The sequence below is a fragment of the Chiloscyllium plagiosum genome, chromosome 25 (genome assembly GCF_004010195.1).
Source record: "Chiloscyllium plagiosum isolate BGI_BamShark_2017 chromosome 25, ASM401019v2, whole genome shotgun sequence".
In the NCBI taxonomy this organism is placed as follows: Eukaryota; Metazoa; Chordata; class Chondrichthyes; order Orectolobiformes; family Hemiscylliidae; genus Chiloscyllium; species Chiloscyllium plagiosum.
In genome coordinates, this window is record NC_057734.1 from 31,808,263 (window position 1) to 31,829,659 (window position 21,397).

The window sequence follows — 21,397 nt, forward strand, 5'->3', positions numbered from 1 at the left end:
GGTCTTTGTAAGCTAGAGTTGATTGGGGACATAAAAGGAAAAATAAAATTAAGCATTTTTATTAATTGTCAATTCTGATTGGTTTTGGTTGGCTAAGGAAGGAGAACCTATTTTCACCAACTGTTGGTAACCAGAAGATGCACATTTAAGTTTATTGCCAAAAGAACCAGAGGGAAATAAGAACACGTTTTGTTTTAATAAGGCAAATTCATAACACATGAAATACACCAACTAAAATGCTGTTGGATGTAGGTTTATTATTAACTTTCAAAAGAAAATTGGATGTATTCCCGAGAAGGAAAGACACAATATGATAAATTATATACCACAGAAGGAAGCTATTCTATGAATTTATTCCAACTTTCCAAGGTTTAGCAATGAACAAATAAAGCCCTGTGAATTCTATCATGTCAATAAATCATATAATACTTTAATAATTTAAGTCAGCTTGTGTGACAAAGATAATTCTCTACAATCCAAACAGTTAAAATCAATAATTGCACTAACTAGGATCATATTCATTTATTGAAAGGAGTTTGAGAAATTAAATATCTGATTCAATCAGAGCAATAACAATCCATTATGAAACTGTTTACCACAAGGATGGATACAGTTTTCAATTTATTGCTCCAGTATTAAAACAATTTGATGTTTTTTCAACTGATCCACAACTCCAAGTTATGTGCTGGGGTGGCAAATTTAAAACCTACCCCAAATTCACAAAGATTTTTGAGAAACGTCATTTTATTCAACTTACCCCAAAGGTGATGCACCACGTACAGGTCACCAACCAGTGAAAAGAATCCACCGACAGCTTCATTGTTTTCCTGCCGGAATCGGATTGCTCGCGCCCTGAGGACAGTCAGAAAATTTAAATAGTTTTAAAAACAACTAAAGTTGCAGTATCTATCATCCTGGTCATGTATGAGACAAAGTAAATGCAGGAAGGATTTCCTGATGGTAGGGAATCTAGAGCCAGGGCTCACAGTCTAAGGATACAGAGTAAAGCATTTAGGATTGAGAGGAGGAGAAATTTATTTCACTAAGAGAGTGGTGAACTTGTCAAATTCTCTGTCACAGAAAGCTGTTGAGGCTACGACACTGAATGTTTTCAAGATGATGTTAGATATAGCTCTTGTGGCGAAAGGGATCAAAGGGCAAGGGGACAAAGTGGGAATCGGGCAATGAGTTGGACAATCTGCCACAATCATATTGAACGGCGAAGCAGACTCGAAGGGCTGAATGGCTACTCCTAATCTTATTTTCTATGTTTCTACGAAGTGATTGTTGGCATATCATATTGTGAAGGAAAGGGGATGATGTGTTTCTTATTAGTTATTTCCAATTATACTTTATTCATAATGTGCTGCATATCATTTCCCATCTACAATCTCTTCCTGCTCTAGTGCAAAAAAAAATTATGATTTAGAAAGGAATTGCAAATGAATAATGTTAGTGTTTGGACAAAGTGACAATGTTTGGACAAAGTGACAATTAATGAACAACTAAATATACAGCCAGGCAGTACAGAACAACGTTTCCAGTGATTGTGCCAATGAAAGAAATGCACTAGTAAAACCACATTTGCAGCAGTATTTAGAACTGGCCATCTTGTTGCAAAAATCATATATAAATATTGAAAAGAGTGCAGAGACAAACAATATGTCAAATGCACAAAGGATGGGCTAGGATGAAACATGAGAGATCAAACCAAACCCATCAGCATGGATTTTAACAATGTTGCACATGGCAGCCGAGAATTATAGGTTTATGAGATCCAAGGGAAAGTGGCATGTTAAATCCAAAACTGGCCAGTGTCAGGAAACAGAGGATTATGGCCAATTGGTGGTTTTGTGACTGGAGGCTACTTCCAGTGGGATTCTACAGGGTGATGTACTGGGTAAAAAATGAGCATTTCAAACTAAGCTGGGGAAGGAAGGTCGGTGAACATAAATTTAAATGGAAAGAAGAAATACCACAATAAAATCTTATTTCTGGACTCATGTTACATGAGATACTAAATCATGAGTGAGATTCAAAGTGGATGCTGAAATATGAGGCTGATGTTGTTAAAAGGACAGGGACTGATACACTGAATCATCTTTCTCCTGCTTCATTTTTAAGTTGTTGAAAACTGGCTTGTGGAGGCCATGGTTTTGGTTAAGGGAGGAAGTGGGGAAGCAAAGCAAAGAGGGGAAACAAATTATACGTGATTGAGCATTTTAAATTTAATTTTGTTAATATTCATTCACGGTTGTTGGTGAACATCCCTAGTGGCTCTTGAGGATGTGGTCAAGAACAACCTTCTTGAACTACTGCAATCCATGCGGTTCCAGTATTCCCACAGCACTGTTAGCAAGGAGGCTTCAGGATTCTGATCCCATCACAATGAAGGAAAGGCAATATAACTCCGTATCCAGGACACTGTGACTTGGAGGGGAACCTGTAGGTGGTGCTGTTTCCATTTGTCTGTTGCCCTTGTCCCTCTTAGTTGTAAAGGTCAAAACAACCTTTGTACCAGAGCTGTCATGACGCATGGTGAAGGGTGAATAGGTTCTAGCAGGCTGCTTTGAATGGACAGTGTTCAGCTTCCTGATTGTGGCACTCATCCAGGCAATTAATACAAGTACAAATCAAAGAATTGCAGATGCTGGAAATCTAAAACAAAAACAGAAATTGCTGAAGAAAACTCAGCATCCCTGGCAGCACCCACGGAGAGAGAAACAGAGTTAGCATTTCAAATCCAGTGACCCTTCTTCAGAATTAGTACAAGTATATTGCCAAATGTTCCACAATTGGGTTGGAGGGACTCAAAGGAAGATTTGAAGGCACAGAAATGCCATTTCAGAAGGAGGTTTCAAGACAGATTTTGAAAGTAATGGAGGGGCTTTGGGAAAGAAGTTTTCTGCTATTCTCGGAGAGAGATCTTCAGTGAGTCAGCGTGCAATTTTAAATGAGTACTCCAAATAATTCACAGTATGTGAGACACTTGGAGATTGTAATATGTTCACCCACTCATTAATCAATGAACTACAAAACAGCCTCAACAACTGAGAACTTTGAATATTATCAAACCAAAATAATTAACATTTATGTCTTTTTCAATAAATCTCATTAGGCAATACTGATCACATGACTGTACAAACAGTAACAGTTACACAATCTCAGTAGCCAGCTTTTGTCACGTGACTATTTATACAATTGTTTGCACGACCTCATTGGTTGTTACCAAGGCCTTGCCTGATATGATTGTTCCAATAGCTATGGAGTAATGCGGTTACAGGCAGGCCAGACAGGTTTAGAATTTTTGTGGCTTTTGTTTCCATCGTTTTGGCAGCTGACTCATTCATAAACACGAACAGGAATTTAAGCTTCACAGAGAACTTAAAATATAGAGACACTCCCAAAGTGACCTTTCACTTCAGGACTGTACTTTGGCCTAGCTCAATCTCTGCAGCACCGTGCAAATAGGAAGACCTGTCTGAGCTCCACAATCCTGGCAGCAGCTTGCTGTGTTTCATTCAGCTACAGCTGCTTTGCTCCCTTTCCCTTCGACTCTTGAACTCAGTCAGGGAAATTGACAAATGGGACTGCAGACAGTGCGTGCGTTGCTTTCTAGCATGACTTGGAATTTTAAACAGACTCACAAGCCAGCTCAAAGAAAGCCACTGACTCAGTTGATGTTCTGATTTGTTCAATAAATCAGCCGATGTGACCTTGGCAATCAGCAAGTGTTCTCCACGAGTTGAAAAATAGCATTCTGAAATAGTTTTTCGATTTGACAGATCATTTGTTCCACTTTTGGCAATGAGAAAAGTTCGGGCAACACAGAATCCCTACAGTGTGGGAGCAGGTCATTCAGTAGTCCCAGCCAGACCACCCTATCCCTGTAATCCTGTATTTCCTCTGACTAATCCACCCAATCTACGCATCCCTGGGCAATTTAGCATGGCCATTCCACTTAACCTGCACATCTCAGGACTGTGGGAAGAAACCAGAGCACCTGGAGGAAACCCACACAGATACAGGAAGACTATCTGGGGATTATCTGTCTATACTCCCAGCAGCAAACACATGACACGTTTCTTCAGAAACCCACCTGGATCCTGCTGGAATTCTAGCAAGAAACTGATGGAATTCCTTCTGGAACTTCAACCCCAATGTTTCAAATCAAACTCTGTGAGGATATAATGCAAAAGGCTCTTTGCTTTGTACCCACTAACTGAAACAGTCATGAGTAAACAACAACAAAAAGAAATTTATTTATTTACTTGGTGTGGCTGAGGGGCAGAGATTCAATGTAATTGATTCATAATGAATCTATGAATTTAATATGACCATTGGAAGTCCTCTAATTCCAGAAAAAGGAAATGATTGGTCTTTATTAGAGATACGAAAGAGTATTTGAGTAACAAAGATTTCCAGTCTCTACACGTTGCAAGAAATATTGCGTAAAGAGGCATTTCGTGTTCCAAGGCTTGCTTACTCCTCAAGTTCACTGAAAATTAACTTACATGGCGTGGTTCAATTTTCTTCTTCCAGCCATACATATGTGCTGAGTCTATTCACAAAGATTACGTATATATACATACATATATATATTATGTATGTACATAATCCATAGTGTTATAGGATTAAAATGCATGAAGCAATGCATTCTTTTTGCAGGAGGGACTGTCTTATGGAGGAGGGGTTGAGCAGTTTGGGCCTCTACTCATTGGAATTTGAAAGAACGAGAAATGAGACATACACGATACTTAGAGGCCTTGACAGGATCGATGCAGAAAAGTTTCCCCTGAAAGAGAGGGTGGGACACAGGGCAAAATCTCAGGGAATGGGGTCACACGTATAAGATCGAGATGGGGATGAGTTTCTTCACTCAGGGATAGTGAATCAGCGGAATTCTTTACTACTGAGGGCTGTCTGGGATGGATTGTTAAATATATTCGAGGCAGAGATAAACAGATTTTTAATCAGTAGAGGAGTCAAGGGTTATGGGAAAAGACAGGAAGGTGAACAGTTAATCAGATCAGCCATGGACTCACTTAAATGGCACTGCAGACCTGGTGAGCTGAATGAGTCTATTTCCGTTCTTACGTTGTGTGGAGATATACAATTAGGATCTGTTTAATGAATTTATACATTTTTCAATAGGTTATAGTGGGATAATAAAAATGGCATTCATACAATTAAGATCAGAGATTTCATCATTTTAAAACTGAAGTGAAAATGTACAGAATTTCCTTTCCCTTCAAGACTTACCTCTTTCAATGTTTCAAAAACTGATTTAAGAACTGTAGCGCACCAGTGTAACTTCAAACAACTGTAAGAAACTGAGTAACACTGACTGAAAGCAGCTTTAAATTTGACAGACATGCTAAAATGATTGATACACTGGGGAGATTACCCGCAGACAAACCCAGGAATAATGGTTATGTTGCTGGCAGAGAAATGTGGAGAATGGACAATGGTAGGAAACTTAAATTCCAATTCTAAGATGGCATCTGGAGGTTGTAACTTAAAACGTTAACAACTAAATCTGAAATAAATGCTAATGTCAGTAATTCTGGGTGGAAATTTGTGCCCTCTGATAGTTTTGATGGCAGGAAGGTAGGCAGGTGGGATTCTTGGGAAGCAGTGGTAGTGTCCCTACCTTTGGTTCAAGTCCCACCTGCCCTGGAAGTGTGTCATAATACTTTCAAACAATTTAATTTTAAACAAAAGATGAATGGGACAGCTGGTCTTGATGCAAGCATTGATCACATCAAAGAAATATTCCCCTCCACCAAGTCAGTCCTACAATATCCACCTCAATAACAGCTGGGGAAATGGGGCAAAGTTAGGTGGGCTGTCCCACAAATTAGTCAAGGAATAACCTAACACAGTCATACTTTCAATTATATTTCAGCCAGAAGCCTAATTCCTCTCACACTCGCCGTGGCAACGTCTGTTGCATTGATGTTAGCACATTGGTCTACCACCAAGGAAGGAATTACCCTGTGTAGCTTCAACATTGAAACTTAAATTGGAGATGCCGGTGTTGGACTGGGGTATACAAAGTTAAAAATCACACAACATCAGGTTATACTCCAACAGGTTTATTTGGAAGTACTGATGAAGGAGTAGCGTTCCGAAAGCTAGTGCTCCCAAATAAACCTGTTTGACTATACCCTAAATCCTATGAATTCTCATGGGCAAGGAAACCCTTCATTTAGCTGGTGAATCATAGCTCATCCATTTTGAACACTATTTGGGCCCAAAATGTCCTCTGGTTGGTAAACTTCAATGTTAATAATTAAGAGTAGCTCAGTAGCAACACTACTGTCTTTTGCTGAAGACATACGAGATCAGAGAAATAGGAAAAGAATAGGCCTCTCAGCCTCAAATATTCCTAACCTCAATGCTGGCATAGCCAACAGCATGAGTTCAAAAGATAAGATGATTGCGTTTGCATATTCATTTACAATTGAAACTGTGTTGGAATATTCGTTTGCAATCATCTTCATCCAGAAATGCTCAACAGATGTTCATCAATACTAGCTTACAATCAATTCAAGTCACTCCATGTGATATCAAGAAACGACTGAGGGCACTGGATACAGCAAAAGCTGTAAGTTTGAAAATGTTCTGGTTGAAGACCTGTATTTCAAAACTGGACACACTCCTAAACAAGCTATTCCAGCGCAGTTACAACATTGGCACCGTCTGACAATGTGGAAAATTGTCCACACATGCCCTGTCCATAAAAAGCAGAGGAAATACCATCCCATCCAATCTCCTCTCAATCATCAGCAAAATGATGCTTGGTGTTGTCAGAAATATTACCAAGTTGCAATAACTCACCGATATTCTGATTGGATTTCACTAGGGCCACTTGCTGCAGATCACATAATTGCGTTGATGAAGACATTGATGAAAAGGTTGAATTTTACAGGTAGGCTGCAAGTCCTTGACATCAATATGATATTTGGCCAAGTGTGGTAAAGAGTTCTAGTATTGGGGAATGTTCTTGGGATCTGCTTTCCATTGACTGCATAAATACATTGAACTTGTGGTTGCTGGAGGCTAATCTTCCCAGTTCCAGGAGTTCCTCACAATAGCACCTTTGGCCCCTCAACAGTCATTGGGTGCTTCATTGGTGATCTTCTCTCCATCATGATTGGAGATGTTAGCTCTAGACTGCAATGTTCTTTTTGTGATTAATTCATAAATCATGCCCACATGCAGACAGAGTTGAACCATATTCAGACTTGAGCTGATTAGTGACACCTAACATTTGTGTCACACAAGTGGCAGGCAATGATCACCTCAAAACACGAGAGAATTTAACCGCCCACTAATGGTATTCAACAGCATTGCTATCGTGGAATCCACTGATCATAAATATTCTGAAAGTTATGATTGACTAGGAACTTAACTGGACCAGCTCTATAGATACTGTGGCCCAAACAGGCCAAAGGGTGGGAATTTTGCAGCAAGTAACTCACTCCCTGACACTACCATCTACAAAAGCCTAAGTCTGCTGTGTTCTCAAATATTTCCTACTCGTGTAGAAGAGTGCGGTTCAGACAGAACTCAAGAAGCTCAACACTATTCAGGATAACCTGGCTCCCATATTTAGAATTGGGTGTCCAGCATTTTGTTTTGTACTCCAACTTTATCATTCACACCATCCTACCAGTGCTAAACCATAAAGGAGTGTGAATCGTATTCAAGATGCAAGGTAGAACCCACCAAGACAGCTTTGACTGCTTCTTCCAAATCTATAACCTCTACCACCTAGAGTGGGAAGGACAGTGGATGCATGGGAATATTACTAAATCCTCTCCAAGTCACACAATATCCTGAATTGGAATCCTGTTGTCATTTCTTCATTGTTGCTCGATCAAAATCCTGAAACTTCTTATTTAACATTAGCATAGCTGTACCTCTAGTGATGACAGCTGTCGCAGAAGGTGTGTCACGATCACTTTCTTAAGCGTAGTAAAGGTCAGGTAAGAAATGTTGACCTTTGCAGTAACACCATCGTTTCAAGAATTAATTTTCACAATCTTCAATGACCACAGGGTGTTAGCTTTTATTGGTATAGGGATTGAGTTTCTGAACCATGAGATCATGCTCCAGTTGTTAAAAACTCTGGTGTGGCCACATTTGCAGTATTGCGTACAGTTCTGGTCACTGCATTATAGGAAGGATGTGGAAGCTTTAGAAAGGGTTCAGAGGAGATTTACATGATGTTGCCTGGCAGGGGGGCAAGGTGGGGGGGGGTGTGAGGGCAAGGTCTTACGAGGAAAGGCTAAGGGATTTGAGGCTGTTTTTGTTATAGCGAAGAAGGCGCCTTCATTGAGACTTACGATAGGGTGGACAGTAACAGCCTTTTTCCTTGGAAGGTGATGGCTAGCACAAAGGGACATAGCTTTAAATTGAGGGACAATAGATATAGGACAGATGTCAAAGGTAGTTTCTTTACTCAGAGAAGTAGGTGCATGGAACACACTGCCTGCACCAGTAGACTCGCCAACTTTAAGGGCATTTAAATGGTCATTGGACAAGAATCGAATAGTGTAGGTTAGATGGGCTTCCATAATTGGTCCCATAGGTCAGCACAACATTGAGGGCCGAAGGGCCTGTACTACACTGTAATGTTCTATATTCTATTCTATGTTCACCTGTTTACAAATCATTTTGATGAATTGAAAAATGTTCCAATTTTCGATGATACCAAACTGATTGTTCAGGCCTATGACTCACTTTTGCATCAGTTTGGAACAAGTTGCTGGTGTTGCAATTAGATTTGTCAAATTTCAATATTCCAATAATGTCAAATAACACTTACAATTCATTCAAGTTTAATAGAGCAAACAGTCACTTACCAGTTGTTACCCCATTCAATCATGGTCCCTGGCTAAAAAAAAAGGGGAAAAATAAATCATCGTTCACATTAGATTCACTGAACAACTGGTTGTTGCTAGAATAAAGTAAATCACTTTAATTATTTTAAGCAACTAATGTACTGAGTTCTAGTAATTAAAGTAAAATCTATTTGCTCCAAACTCATAAATTAGAAAGGTATCACTGAAACTTACAGCTAAGAAATAGCACATACATTCAGCTTGTCAAACTCCTAATAAATTCAGTTTTTTTTGATGGTTTGCTTTGTACATACAAGTGTATCAATGCTCAAAATACACAAGGTTGTTGGGCAAGTATCACAAGTTCTCCTTTTCGCAGTTTCAAAATGAAGTAATGGTTCGTTGTTAAAAAATACTTCCCCTTCACCCTCCTAAACCCTATCACTAAGATTTCTTGTTAAAATGCTGCAGCATTTCTGATTCACCTTTTGAAACCAGTGACATGAGAGAGTGATCAGGAGAAAGTGTTTCCAACGTGCTGATTTCTTCCAGTGGGAGAGACTGAGTGCAGAGTTACAGATTCTCAAACAAAAATGGGACCACAAAAAAGGTATGATTCGCCCCAAGTCAGTGTCGTAGTGAGGCAGGCGGAGACTAACATCCAGATGTGTGTGTTATTAGATACAGATTGAGATGGAGAAAGCAAATATTGCTTTAAAGGGAAGCAGCCAACTCAGCTCCATTACCCGACTGAAATCCCATCTCAAATTCAGTTTAGTGGTGCACCTCTAACAAAATACAACTGTATTTGTGGAAATGTCACGTAAATTGCACCACAATGTGTTCTATGAAGTAAAATTTCAGTCGAAGGATATTGTTTCATTTTCAGGTAGTTTATTATAACTGGTTAGTGACAGGACATTCAGGAAATTCCCAGGCACAGAATATGACAGTTCTCTGTAATAGTTCTCTGGAACAGCTATCCATTCCGTTTGCTTTAACTCCAGTGCTAATATTAACCAGATATGGAACAGTACATTCTCTCTTAGAGTGATCTACCTTTAAGTAATATGTCCTGAGTTCATAAATATTAGGTCCCAGTCTTGGTAATGGTTCATTCCAAAAACTGAATTCCAAGAGCAACTGGTTTTTACGAGACAACAACATCTTGCTCCTCTCTTTTCGATATTCCAAATATTCCTGAAATATATGGAAAACAATCATCCAAAGTCATAAAACTGGACACTAATAATCAGTGGGATTAAATGGGAATTATGTGAGAGACAATCTCAAAACTACCAATAAATTGATGAAAATAAAACAGTAGTCTTAGATAACAGCAACTTGTATTTATTTAAGTAACATTTCAACTTAACAAAACATCCCAAAGCAGACCAGTGAAGTGAAATGAGACATCAGGTGGTGCTAGTGGCTGGATGGCTGGTTTGCGATGCACAGTGATACCTACAGCATGGGTTCAATTCTGTCACCAGCTAAGGTTACCATGCCGATCCCACATGGTCAACCTCACTACTAACCAGAGATGTGGTGACCCTCGGGTTAAACCACTGCCAGCCATTTCTCTCTCTCTAATGTGAGAGTAGTCCTCTGGGATAACGGCGGGCAGGGATAATAGCCAAATTAGGCAAGCTGATTGGAGGACAGGGTATCTGCGGAGTTTTGAAGGAGGCAACAAGACAGCCGAGTTTTAAGAAAAGTATCGTGGTGTTAAGGCCAGAGTGGCTGGAGAGGAACAATGGAATAAATTATACACCAGTGCACTGACAGGTTTGTAAATGCAGGCAGGTGACTTCTACCACCTAACCAACCTATCTGACATTTCTTGGGGTGTGGGGAAGGTGCTGGGTGGCCCATCTGCTTTTAGACCCATTGAGGCCACTAGTAGTGCATTCGCTGCTATGTAAAGGCCTCATCTCACCACTGATAGGATATTTTAGTCACAATGGGAGGGGGAGGAGGCAAGGGAGGCCCCTGACAGGCAGGATGTCCAATTCTAGGCTCTCTGGACGCTTCAAAAGTGGGATGCTTGCACTCCCGGTAGTGGCCACTGCTCCCAGTTGGCACTGGTGTGACTACAGAGCTGTCGACCAATCCAAATGGGGTGAGCAATGCTCTAAGGCAGGACTTCCTTGTGAAAAAGCTGTGGAAGACCAGCCTTAAAACAATTAATGCTACATCCTGCAATAAATCACTGCACGACAGCCGTCAGGGTTTGAGGAGGGCTGGTGAGGTAAGGGGTGAGATGACGTTTCTATAGAATCCAGAATAATGTTTCAGATAATCATCAGGCCTTTGCTGGCACTTAAGCAGGATTCCAGAGGATGGGAAGGATAATGTCACGGACAAAAAACCTGAATGAGGGAATGGATTTGAGTGTTGGGGCAATCAAATGGAAGTTGTGAAGGACAAGTGCACATAAGGAGATCAAGATTTCCTGGGGTAGTATTGGAATGGTTCAGTCTAATACAGATGATTTTACAGATGAGAATTTTAGTGATGAATAAGAGCTGAGGAGAGGGTAGTGGCAGGATGGGGGTCAGGGGAGGAGTAAGTGTGGTGGTTGGTGAAGAGGAGATAGCAATCAACAAATCTTGGTGATTGAGATGTGGAGTTTGAAGTTCAGGTAAGAATGAAACAACCACCAATAATGAAGCCCAAGTGAGCAGTCAAAGAGAGCAATGAAACCAAAGACCTTCAGTGCCCTCCAATGTTTTGGTACTTAGCAATGGAAAGTTCATTCATGACTGAATATGCTACAAGCAGTTGGACAGAACACTGATGGAATTAAGGATAGTAATACAGAAATAGAGTTGAGTGTCAATATACAAATGGTGACTGACCCTATACGTAATGGATGTCATCACAAATGGGCAGCATGTATAGGAGGAATTGTGGCCAAAAGCGAAACATTGGACATGCCTGAGGAGAAGCCATTGTAGACCAGAAGCAGATGTGCCTTCTGCATTAGAGCAGGGCACTGGGAAGCAAGCTGAGAACAATCATGAAGATGAAATGACGGAGGGCAATGGAGTTCTCACTTGTATCAATTGATGCAGTGAGGTTCAGGAGGATAAAGCTGTCCTCAGCAGCAGTGATGTCTGGTTGTCTGAAATTTGTTTAAAAACGACAGTCATTTCTAACCTTTACATTATATAACCTTATATCTTACAGTCACAGAAGATACACAAAATGCAGGTCACGTTAGCATAAGTATATTTGTCTGAACCTAATCTTCTTCCAAATACCCAGATGCTCAATTATACACCACTGAGTAGAAAAATATAAGCACGTGTACAGACTAATGTTGGCTGTGTAAAATGAAACTAAATTTAACTGTCTGAGGCTGGATGACTTAGGGATTGGCTTTCATCTATTACCTTATTCTGTAATAGCTTCTCCATAGCATCTGTCAAAGCAGGATAACCACCAGAAAACCGCCACAAATGCACTGTGCAAAATAAAAATGACAAATTTGCCGTGTACACAAAAAAAGGTGTTACAGTATGAAAGAAAAAAATTGGTAAGACTCAGTAATAAATTATATGCCACGGGCATTTTGAGGACTTCCTTCACAACAATGAATTTTGCTGAGGTAGAGTAGCAGACTGCTCATGTCACTGTGTTAGTCATCCACAGGTCTGGACTACCCATGTGGAGAACTGAGTTCAAATCCCACCGTAGCAGCTAGGGAATTCTATTAATTAAATACAGTTGGAATAAAACAATTTATATTCATAAACGGGATCATAAAATGGCTAGAGTATCATAAAAACCTGGTTCACCATGCCTTTTGTGACAGCCCAGTGAAGGAACAGCCTGACACAGTCATACTCACCACATTTTACCTTAAACTAATGTCCCAGAATCCTGGCTCTCCTAATAAATACCCTGTTCATCTTAGCTCATCAGCAGGATAGATCCATTAGAGACGGTAGCAAGCTGTTATATAGCCTGGAGGGAATGACCTTGGGAGTCTTCTACATTGACTACTCCACCTGATGGTCTCTTATGATATTAGGTAAAGCTCTGTGTTGAAACTGCCTGTGAATTCTCAGCTATTTCCTTCCTCAGCTGATGAATCAGTACTCACCTATGTTGAACGCCACTTCAAAGAAGTCATGAGGGTGGCAAGGGCAGTGAATGTGTTCTGTGTGGGGACTTCACATCCATCACCAATTGGGACTCAGTAGCACAACTGCTGACTGTGCCCTGAAGGCCATATTTACAGACAGACCCAATGGCAGTTGGAGAGACAACCAATACAAGGGGAAAATCTACTCAACTTTGTCCTCAGGAACCTCCCTTTTGCTGCTGCACACCTCATGTCAGCACTGGAGGTAGTAGTCAGTGCAAATATGTACAAGGAACAAGAGTAGGCCTCCAGGTCCTGCTCCACTATTCCAATAGATCATGGTTGGTCTGATGTTAACCTCAACTCTACATTCCTATTTATTCCATATAATCTTTCATCTCTTGGCAATCAAGAATCAATCCATATCTGCCTTAAAAATATTTAATATTTTCAGGAAGGAAATTCCAAAGATTCATACCTTCTGAGAGAATCTTTTGCATCAGCTGTTTTAAATGATTCTCCCAAAACGGGAAAAATCCTTTTGACCTTCACTCATCAAGTCCCCTCAGGGTTTTATATATTTCAATTAAGTAACCTCCGACACTTCTAAACTCCAGAGGATACAAGCCCAGCCTGTCTGCTTTATGAGGAAAGGCTAACCTGTTCATTCCAGGTATAACCTAGTAAGCACAGACCTCAGAGACTTCACACTGAGGACACATTCCATCGTGTTGTGTGACTTTTGTGCTAAATGGAATATATTCAAAACAGAGCTGGCTGTTCAAAATTGGGCATGTTTTAGATACTACAGGTCAAAACCAACAGTAAGCCACATCGCTACAGAAAGCTGTGGAGGCCAGGTCATTGTGTATGTGTAAGACTGAGACAGATAGGTTCTTGAGTATCATGGGGATCAGGGTGGGAGAATGGGGTTGAGAAACCTATTAGCCATGATTGAATGGCGGAGCACATATGATGGGCTAAATGGCTAATTTCTGCTCTTATGTCTTATGGTCTTAGAACTGAACTCAAACAGAAATTGTAACCTCATAACTTCGCATTTCCATCAGCAGACCAACCCTGGTTCAATGAGTCCAAGAGACAGTATCCATTATTGCAGGAGCTCCTCACACAATGCTATAGATTCAACTATTTTCAGCCATTTTAACAATGACTTTCTCTCCATCATAATGTCATAAGTGAGTGGTACTTGCCAATGATTGAGTAATGTTCAATACCAATTACATCTCTTGAGATAATGGAGCATGCTGCATTGGCACAAAGCTAGACATAGACAAAACCTAAACTTGGGCTGACAGTGGCAAATCACGTTCACATCCACAGAGTGCCAGATAGTAATCTTCACCAACAATATAAATATCTCCTCTTCATGTTCAACAGTATTAGCATCAGTTAATTCCATTTAGATAGAGCTTGTCAGAAGGCCTATGGTGTATTAGCGTTCATTAGCAGAGGGATTGAATTCAAGAGTCGTGAAGTGATGTTGCAACTGTACAGGACTTTGGTTAGGCCACATTTGGAGTACTGTGTGCAGTTCTGGTCGCCTCACTTTAGGAAAGATGTGGAAGCTTTGGAGAGGGTTTGGATAGGTACATGGATGGGTGCTTAAGCTAGGACAAATGTTTGGCACAACATCGTGGGCCGAAGGGCCTGTTCTGTGCTGTATTGTTCTATGTTCTATCGACAGCCTGGGAGTCACCATTAACGGAAAAGTTAACTGGACAAGCCATATCAATATTGTTGCAAAGTGTGGTGCTGGAAAAGCACAGTAGGTCAGGCACATGTGAGCAATAGGAGAATCAATGTTTTGGGCAGAAGCCCTTCACCAGGTATGTGGAGTGGAGATAAATAGGAGGATGGGGAGGGGGCTGGGAGAAAGGTAGCTGGGCAGGCAATAGGTAGGTGGAATTGGGGGGGTGATTGTGATAGGTCAGTGGGGAGGGTAGAGTGGATAGGTGGGAAGGAAGATGGACAGGTAGGACAGGTCAAGAGGGCAGTGCCGAGTTGAATCTGGGATGAGGTGGGGGAGGGGAGATGAGGAAACTGGTGAAATTGATGTTGATGCCGTGTAGTTGGAGGATCCCAAGGTGGAAGATGAGGCGTTCTTCCTTCAGGCGTGGGGTGGCTAGGCGGTCCAGGACTTACATGTCCTTGGTGAAGTGGGAGGGGGAGTTGAAGTGGTTGGCCACAGGACGGCGGGGTTGTCTGGTGCGTGTGTCCCAGAGATGTTCCCTGAAACACTCCGCGAGTTCATAGAAGAATCATAGAATCCCTCCAGTGTGGATACAGGCCCTTTGGCTCAACAAGTCCACACCGACCCTCTGAAGAGTAACCCACCCAGACCCATTCCCCTACCCTATATGTACCCCTGACTAATGCACCTAACCTATACATTCCTGAACACTATGATCAATTTAGCTTGGCTAATTCACCTAACCAGCACATCTTTGGATTGTGGGAGGACACTGGAGCACCTGGAGGAAACCCACACAGACACAGGGAGAATTGACCACACAGACAGACAGTCTCCAAAATTGAACCCGGATCCCTGGCGCTGTGAGGCAACAAAGTCACCTAACCAGCACATCTTTGGATTGTGGGAGGACACTGGAGCACCTGGAGGAAACCCACACAGACAGAGGGAGAATTGACCACACAGACAGTCTCCAAAATTGAACCCGGATCCCTGGCGCTGTGAGGCAACAAAGCTAACCACTGAGCCACCATGTCGCCTAGTTGGCATCCTGTTCCTCAATGTACAGGAGACTACATCCAGAGCAACGGACACAGTAGATGAAGTGTTTGGATGTGCAGGGACTTTCCCTCCATCCTCCTATTTATCTCTCAGCCCCCTTCCTCCCGCCCCACATTCCTGATGAAGGGCTTATGCCCAAAACGTTGACTCTCCTGCTCCTTGGATGCTGCCTGACCCACACCACACTTTCCAACTCTGACTGTCCGGCATCTGCAGTCTTCATTTTCTCCATAATCAATACTGTGGCTACAAGAGAAGCTCAAAGCCTGGGAATTCTGCAATGAGTAACTCAACTTCTGACTCTTCAAAGTCTGACCATTATATACAAGGCATAAAAATCAGACAAGTAATGGAAGGCTCGCCACTTGCCTGGATGAGTGCAGCTCAAGAAGCACCCAAGAAGCTTGACACCATCTGGGACAAAGCAGCCCACTTGATCGGTACCATATCCACCACCTTAAACTTCACTCTCTTCACCAACTGTCCACATCCACAAGATGCACTGCAGCTACTCACCAAAGCTTCTTCAACTGTGCCTTCCAAACCAAAGATTACCACCATAAAGAGACTTGGCAACACCACTGCCTGCAAGCCACTCACCACCCTGACTTGGAAATAGACCACTGTTCCTTAAGCATCCATGATCTTGAGCTCCCTCCCTAACAGCACCATGGGACTGCAGCATTTCAAGCTGCTCATCAGCAATTTCTCAAAGGCAGTTCGGAATTGACAAAAAAAGCCTGACAGGTATAAAAATACAATGTTAAAGGCAAAAAATATTGATGTAAAAATAGGATCAGAAAATGCTGGAAATACTCGGTTGGTCAGTTGATCCATACAGAAAGGTAAATAGCATCAACAGAAAGAAGTTTGGCACACAGGTGTTGGAAACATAGGAGGCTCCTGAGCAGGAATCCTTAGCTGTGAGACCACGGCACTACCCGGGCACCTCAGGGGCTGCAAGGTTGCCTCCAGTGAGAGGCTGCTGTTAGCCTACACATGATTAATTCCAATGCCAGGGTAGATAGCAAGAGGTGATTTAGGATGGGGGGGAACCCGTCTGCTGGATTGCTGTATTTTTTAATGCAGTGCTCTCTTCACAGCATATAGCCGCTAGCTCAGATTACCCTTGGGCCTGCTGCATTGGAACCGTGGGCCTCCCAGTTGGCAGAATGGTGGTGACATCGCAAAACCTCCCCTAACTGCAGTCTTAACTTTGCAGGCTGGCTTGCTGTCTCGGAGCAAGCAGCCAACCCTTTTCCCAATGGCAACATTCCGGATGTCTGATTGTGACTCCTCTTTATTTTTCTGCCCCCATTATTTGCTGACAGGGCAGGGAAATTTCAGCTCAATGTTTCAGTTCTTTGAGCCTTGGATTAACACTACTTCGCTCTGTCTGACCTGCAGAGTACTTCCAGCATTTTAAGTTTCTAATTCATACAATGCAATCTTCAGACGTTTTTCATGCCAGTTCAATTTCAATTAGAGTTGGCAACTGGTAGTTTATTATCTGATGATACGTCATTTATCCTTTCACAGTATATGTACATCACTAACATTTATTGCCCTTCCCTATGAAACTCAAGAAGGTGGCGGTGAGTTGCCATGTAGTGTCCGTACCCAACGGTGCTGTTCAGAAGGGACTCACTAAAAGCACATGCACGTTAATGACCCATTCGAGGGTGACAGCTCAGAGGCTTCTAGAGTTTTAAAAGGCCCATTTAGTCTAAAGGTAAAAAGAAAGCAGGAAAAGAGGAAAGTTTTGGGGAACAATGAGCAAAAGTTTCAACGAGGTAAAGAAATGTAAAAAAAATGCTGTGACAGAGAAGGAAGGTTGTTGCTTCGAGCAGATGGAAACATTGATTCCGCACCAACACATCTTTAATGTCAGCGGAAATGGAAATTGGACAGTTGCTGTAACTGGCAGCGAATTCACAAAGGCAGGGTCCGGCTTGAGTGGATTTACCACAGTGAGGCCAAGAATGATGACAATCGAAGAAAGACAATAGTTGGAGCTATTAAAGGTCAGAGGGAAAAATGAAGAAATATTAAACAGGGAACAATTTGATTCAAGGCTAAATGACAGACTTACCTGCTTGATCTTGTTCACCGTACAAGGTATTCCAACTCCCTACGATCTCACATGGGTAGTCAGGATCATTGTGGAGTTTTTGCAATATTTGTTCCCTGTGGTCATTAACAAAGATTTTTTTTTCATCAAAAGACAAACAATCTAGATTTAGACACATCAAATGGATCCTTAAGTGGAACTAAATATCAATAGTGACAACCTACCACTTTAATATTTTATACAAATGAAGAGGTCAGTTCCAAACAGCATGCAGCCCCATACTCTTGTTTCAATATGGGTAGGGCTCCAGTTTAACCATCAATTAGTTTGTGATTGTAGAAGTAGAGCAGGGCTTCCCAAAGTGGAGGTCAGAACCCCAAGTGGGATTGCAGGCTATCTATTCGGGTTACAACAGCTACAGTGGAGCCTGGAACAAGTTAGAGCAACTGTATCGCCGTTGAAACTGGCTCCAACTCCCACAGTCCTCACTGAGAGGTTGTGACAATTTTCAAATGTCACAGTGGGGAAAAAATGTTTGGAAGGCACTAAAACAGGAAAAGCACCAAATATTGCCACTAATATTTGAACAGAAAATGAAACATTGTGAATGCTAGCAAGCTTGTAGTGCAAAGATTTATTCATAAATAATTTTCTAGGGTGTTAAGCTTTAGATGCTCCATAGCAAAAAGTTCAGAGCACATTACTGTGAAGAAATCATGCTACATTTTTTTGAGTGAAATAATGGATTACGTTACTGAAGTGTGGTAAGGCAGATGGTAAATTTTCTTTGACACAAACAAGCATATCCTGAAACACAAGAAGCTGACATCAAAGTAACTTATACAAATTAAAACTGACAAGCCTCCATCCAGATTATAATGCCTTTCTTTACTGAATCATGTTGACAAAGCAGAAAAAAAACCCTTGACTGTTTTGAAATTGATCATGCTGAACGCACAGTGAGTTTCTACAGAACCTCAATATTCTTTTCTCTGCTAGTTGCTCCAAAGAAGCCACAGTAACTTATCGCCGTATGAACCTGCTGGAATGAGTCCAGTAAAAAAGATGAGACAAAATGCCCACATCCCAAGCACATGGAGGAAAGGCAAAGGTTACTGGGAAGTGCTGGGACAATAGCCTAGTGACCCAATGGTTGCGTAATTTCCAGCAAAACAAGTTCTGAAAATTAATCATTTGTGGGCTATCTTCCAAAGTGTGGTAAAGTTCCAACTGCTTTTACCATGTTTATTTTTTACCTGCCACAACATGTTCCCCAAGTTTCACAACGTGTGAGTGATTTGTGAAGACCCCTAGAGCAGTTTCAAAAGCTATAAAACAGCTGTTCAAAAAGTACAGGGGGCAAAAGAAAACTGCCCACACGTTATGCTAGATCTTTGCTCCATCTTGTGGGTGGCATGGTGGCACAGTGGTTAGCACTGCTGCCTCACAGCGCCAGAGACCCGGGTTCAATTCCCGCCTCAGGCGACTGACTGTGTGGAGTTTGCACATTCTCCCCGTGTCTGCTCCGGTTTCCTCCGGTGCTCCGGTTTCCTCCCACAGTCCAAAGATGTGCAGGGCCAGGTGAATTGGCCATGCTAAATTGCCCGTAGTGTTAGGTAAGGGGTAAATGTAGGGATATGGGTGGGTTGCGCTTTGGCGGGTCGGTGTGGACTTGTTGGGCCGAAGGGCCTGTTTCCACACTGTAATGTAATCTAATAAAAAAAAAAGTCCTCAGAGGTCTCTACTGCCTATGGTTGTAGAATCAATATCAGAACAAAGACTTCACTGGTTCAAGAAAGACAACTAGAGATGAGCATGAAATATTACTTTGTCGTCATGATTCACACTTGAAGATCAACTATTAGAGTATTTGGAGTGGGAGCACACAAGGGATAACTGAACACATGTTAATGGGAGAAGAGGTATGGTGGAGATATGTTAGTGGGGTATAAAATATTTTTAATATTTTCATAATTGGAACACAATTAGTAGTTACATGTAAACATTCCTATAATGGGAGTCTAAAATACAAGATACTACACTTCAAACAACATGTAGAACTGACCATATGCATACGTGACAAGTTGATAGTAAACTATATCTAGATTAGAGTGGTGCTGGAAAAGCACAGTAGGTCAGGCAGCATCCGAGGAGCAGGAAAATCTTTTGCCCGAAACATCGATTTTCCTGCTCCTCGGATGCTGCTTGACTTGCTGTGCTTTTCCAGCACCACTCTAATCTGGACTCTGGTTTCCAGCATCTGCAATCCTTGTTTTTACCTAGTAAACTATATCTAGCTGATCAAAGACCTTATTTATCTTTCTAATTTATGAATATTACAATGAATAGTGTTACAGAAATTGAAATAAAAAGATGTACTTCCTATTTCTGTTAAGTGCTGTGTCTTTATTGGGTCCTTATAGTTGGATAACTGTTGTAATTTTGTTTATAAGCTTTTCCCCATTTATAGGATGTTGCCGGGACTCGAGGGTTTGAGCTATAGGGAAAAGCCGAATAGGCTGGAAAAATTTTCCCTGGAGCATCGGAGGCTGAGGGGTGACCTAATACAGGTTTATAAAATCATGATGGGCATGGATAGGATGAACAGCCAAGGTCTATTTCCTGGATGGGGGAATTCAAAACTAGAGGACCTTGGTTGAAAGTGAGAGGGGAAAGATTTAAAAGGGACCCAAGGGATAACTTTTTCATGCAAAAGATGGTGCGTGCTGCCAGAGGAAGTAGTCAATGCAGGTACAATTACAACATTTAAATCTGGATGAGGATATGAATAGGAAACGTTTAGAGAGATATGGGCCAAAGTCAGATTGGGATGTCTAGTCAGCATGGATGAGTTGGACCAAAGCGTCTGTCTCTGTGCTGTATGACTCTCCGACTATAAATCAGATTTGAGTAATTTGACAATCTATTACGTTAATAAATCCAACTTCTCTACATGACAATGAACTGGATTTGTGTTTCTGCGAGTAGAATAAGGTAAATGAATTTACATGTGAACAATTGGAGCTGGTTAATAGCAGTTTATAATCTGATCATAACAAGCTCCATAAAGCATCTTTCATTTAACTATTTCTGAGGTATTTTATAAAATCCAGAGATGTCGGAAGTATTTCTGGCCGAAAAAAATGGACTTTACATTTAAAAATTCCAATCTGATTAAAATAAGAAAATCAGCAACCCTGGGGAATGTGGTGGTACGGAAGAATTCATCTTGGTAACACACAAAATGTTGCATCGTACTTGCTTTAGAGACAGTGACCACTGTATAAATACAATCATGTTAAGATGTAAAGAACTTACGATAAGTTGTTGTACGCGTCCAGACAGTCTGGCTTCACATTATGAACTAAGACAAAAATTTGAAAAAATACATTCAGCTTGAGTTGAACAATCAGTTGATTTTTAATACAGTGATAAAGTTTAGTCTGAGTGGTTTGCACTTACACTGCATTTTATACAAGCTGCTGGTCTCCTTTTTGGAAAGAAGATTGGAGTGAGCATCTTTTCTCTGATTAACTTTGTGGACAAATAATGATCTAAACCATCCTTTGTCCTGTTCCTCTCCTTTGCTATTTGCTCTGAAAGAA

The 21,397-nt window shown here is 41.3% G+C and overlaps 1 protein-coding gene across 1 annotated transcript in view; it reads right to left on the reverse strand.

The window, feature by feature from the left end:
* Position 1: 1 nt before the first annotated feature.
* Positions 2-21,397, reverse strand: part of nipsnap1 (nipsnap homolog 1 (C. elegans)) — a gene marked incomplete at its 3' end in the record, with an annotated part of 35,487 nt that continues 14,091 nt past the window's right edge. The window contains exons 2-9 of the mRNA XM_043715275.1: positions 21,255-21,388; positions 21,111-21,156; positions 17,814-17,908; positions 12,251-12,321; positions 9,912-10,052; positions 8,874-8,905; positions 758-852; positions 2-12 (exon numbers count right to left, since the gene is read on the reverse strand). Coding sequence (XP_043571210.1) covers positions 2-12; positions 758-852; positions 8,874-8,905; positions 9,912-10,052; positions 12,251-12,321; positions 17,814-17,908; positions 21,111-21,156; positions 21,255-21,388 — 625 coding nt within the window. The remainder of the gene's footprint in view (positions 13-757; positions 853-8,873; positions 8,906-9,911; positions 10,053-12,250; positions 12,322-17,813; positions 17,909-21,110; positions 21,157-21,254; positions 21,389-21,397) is intronic.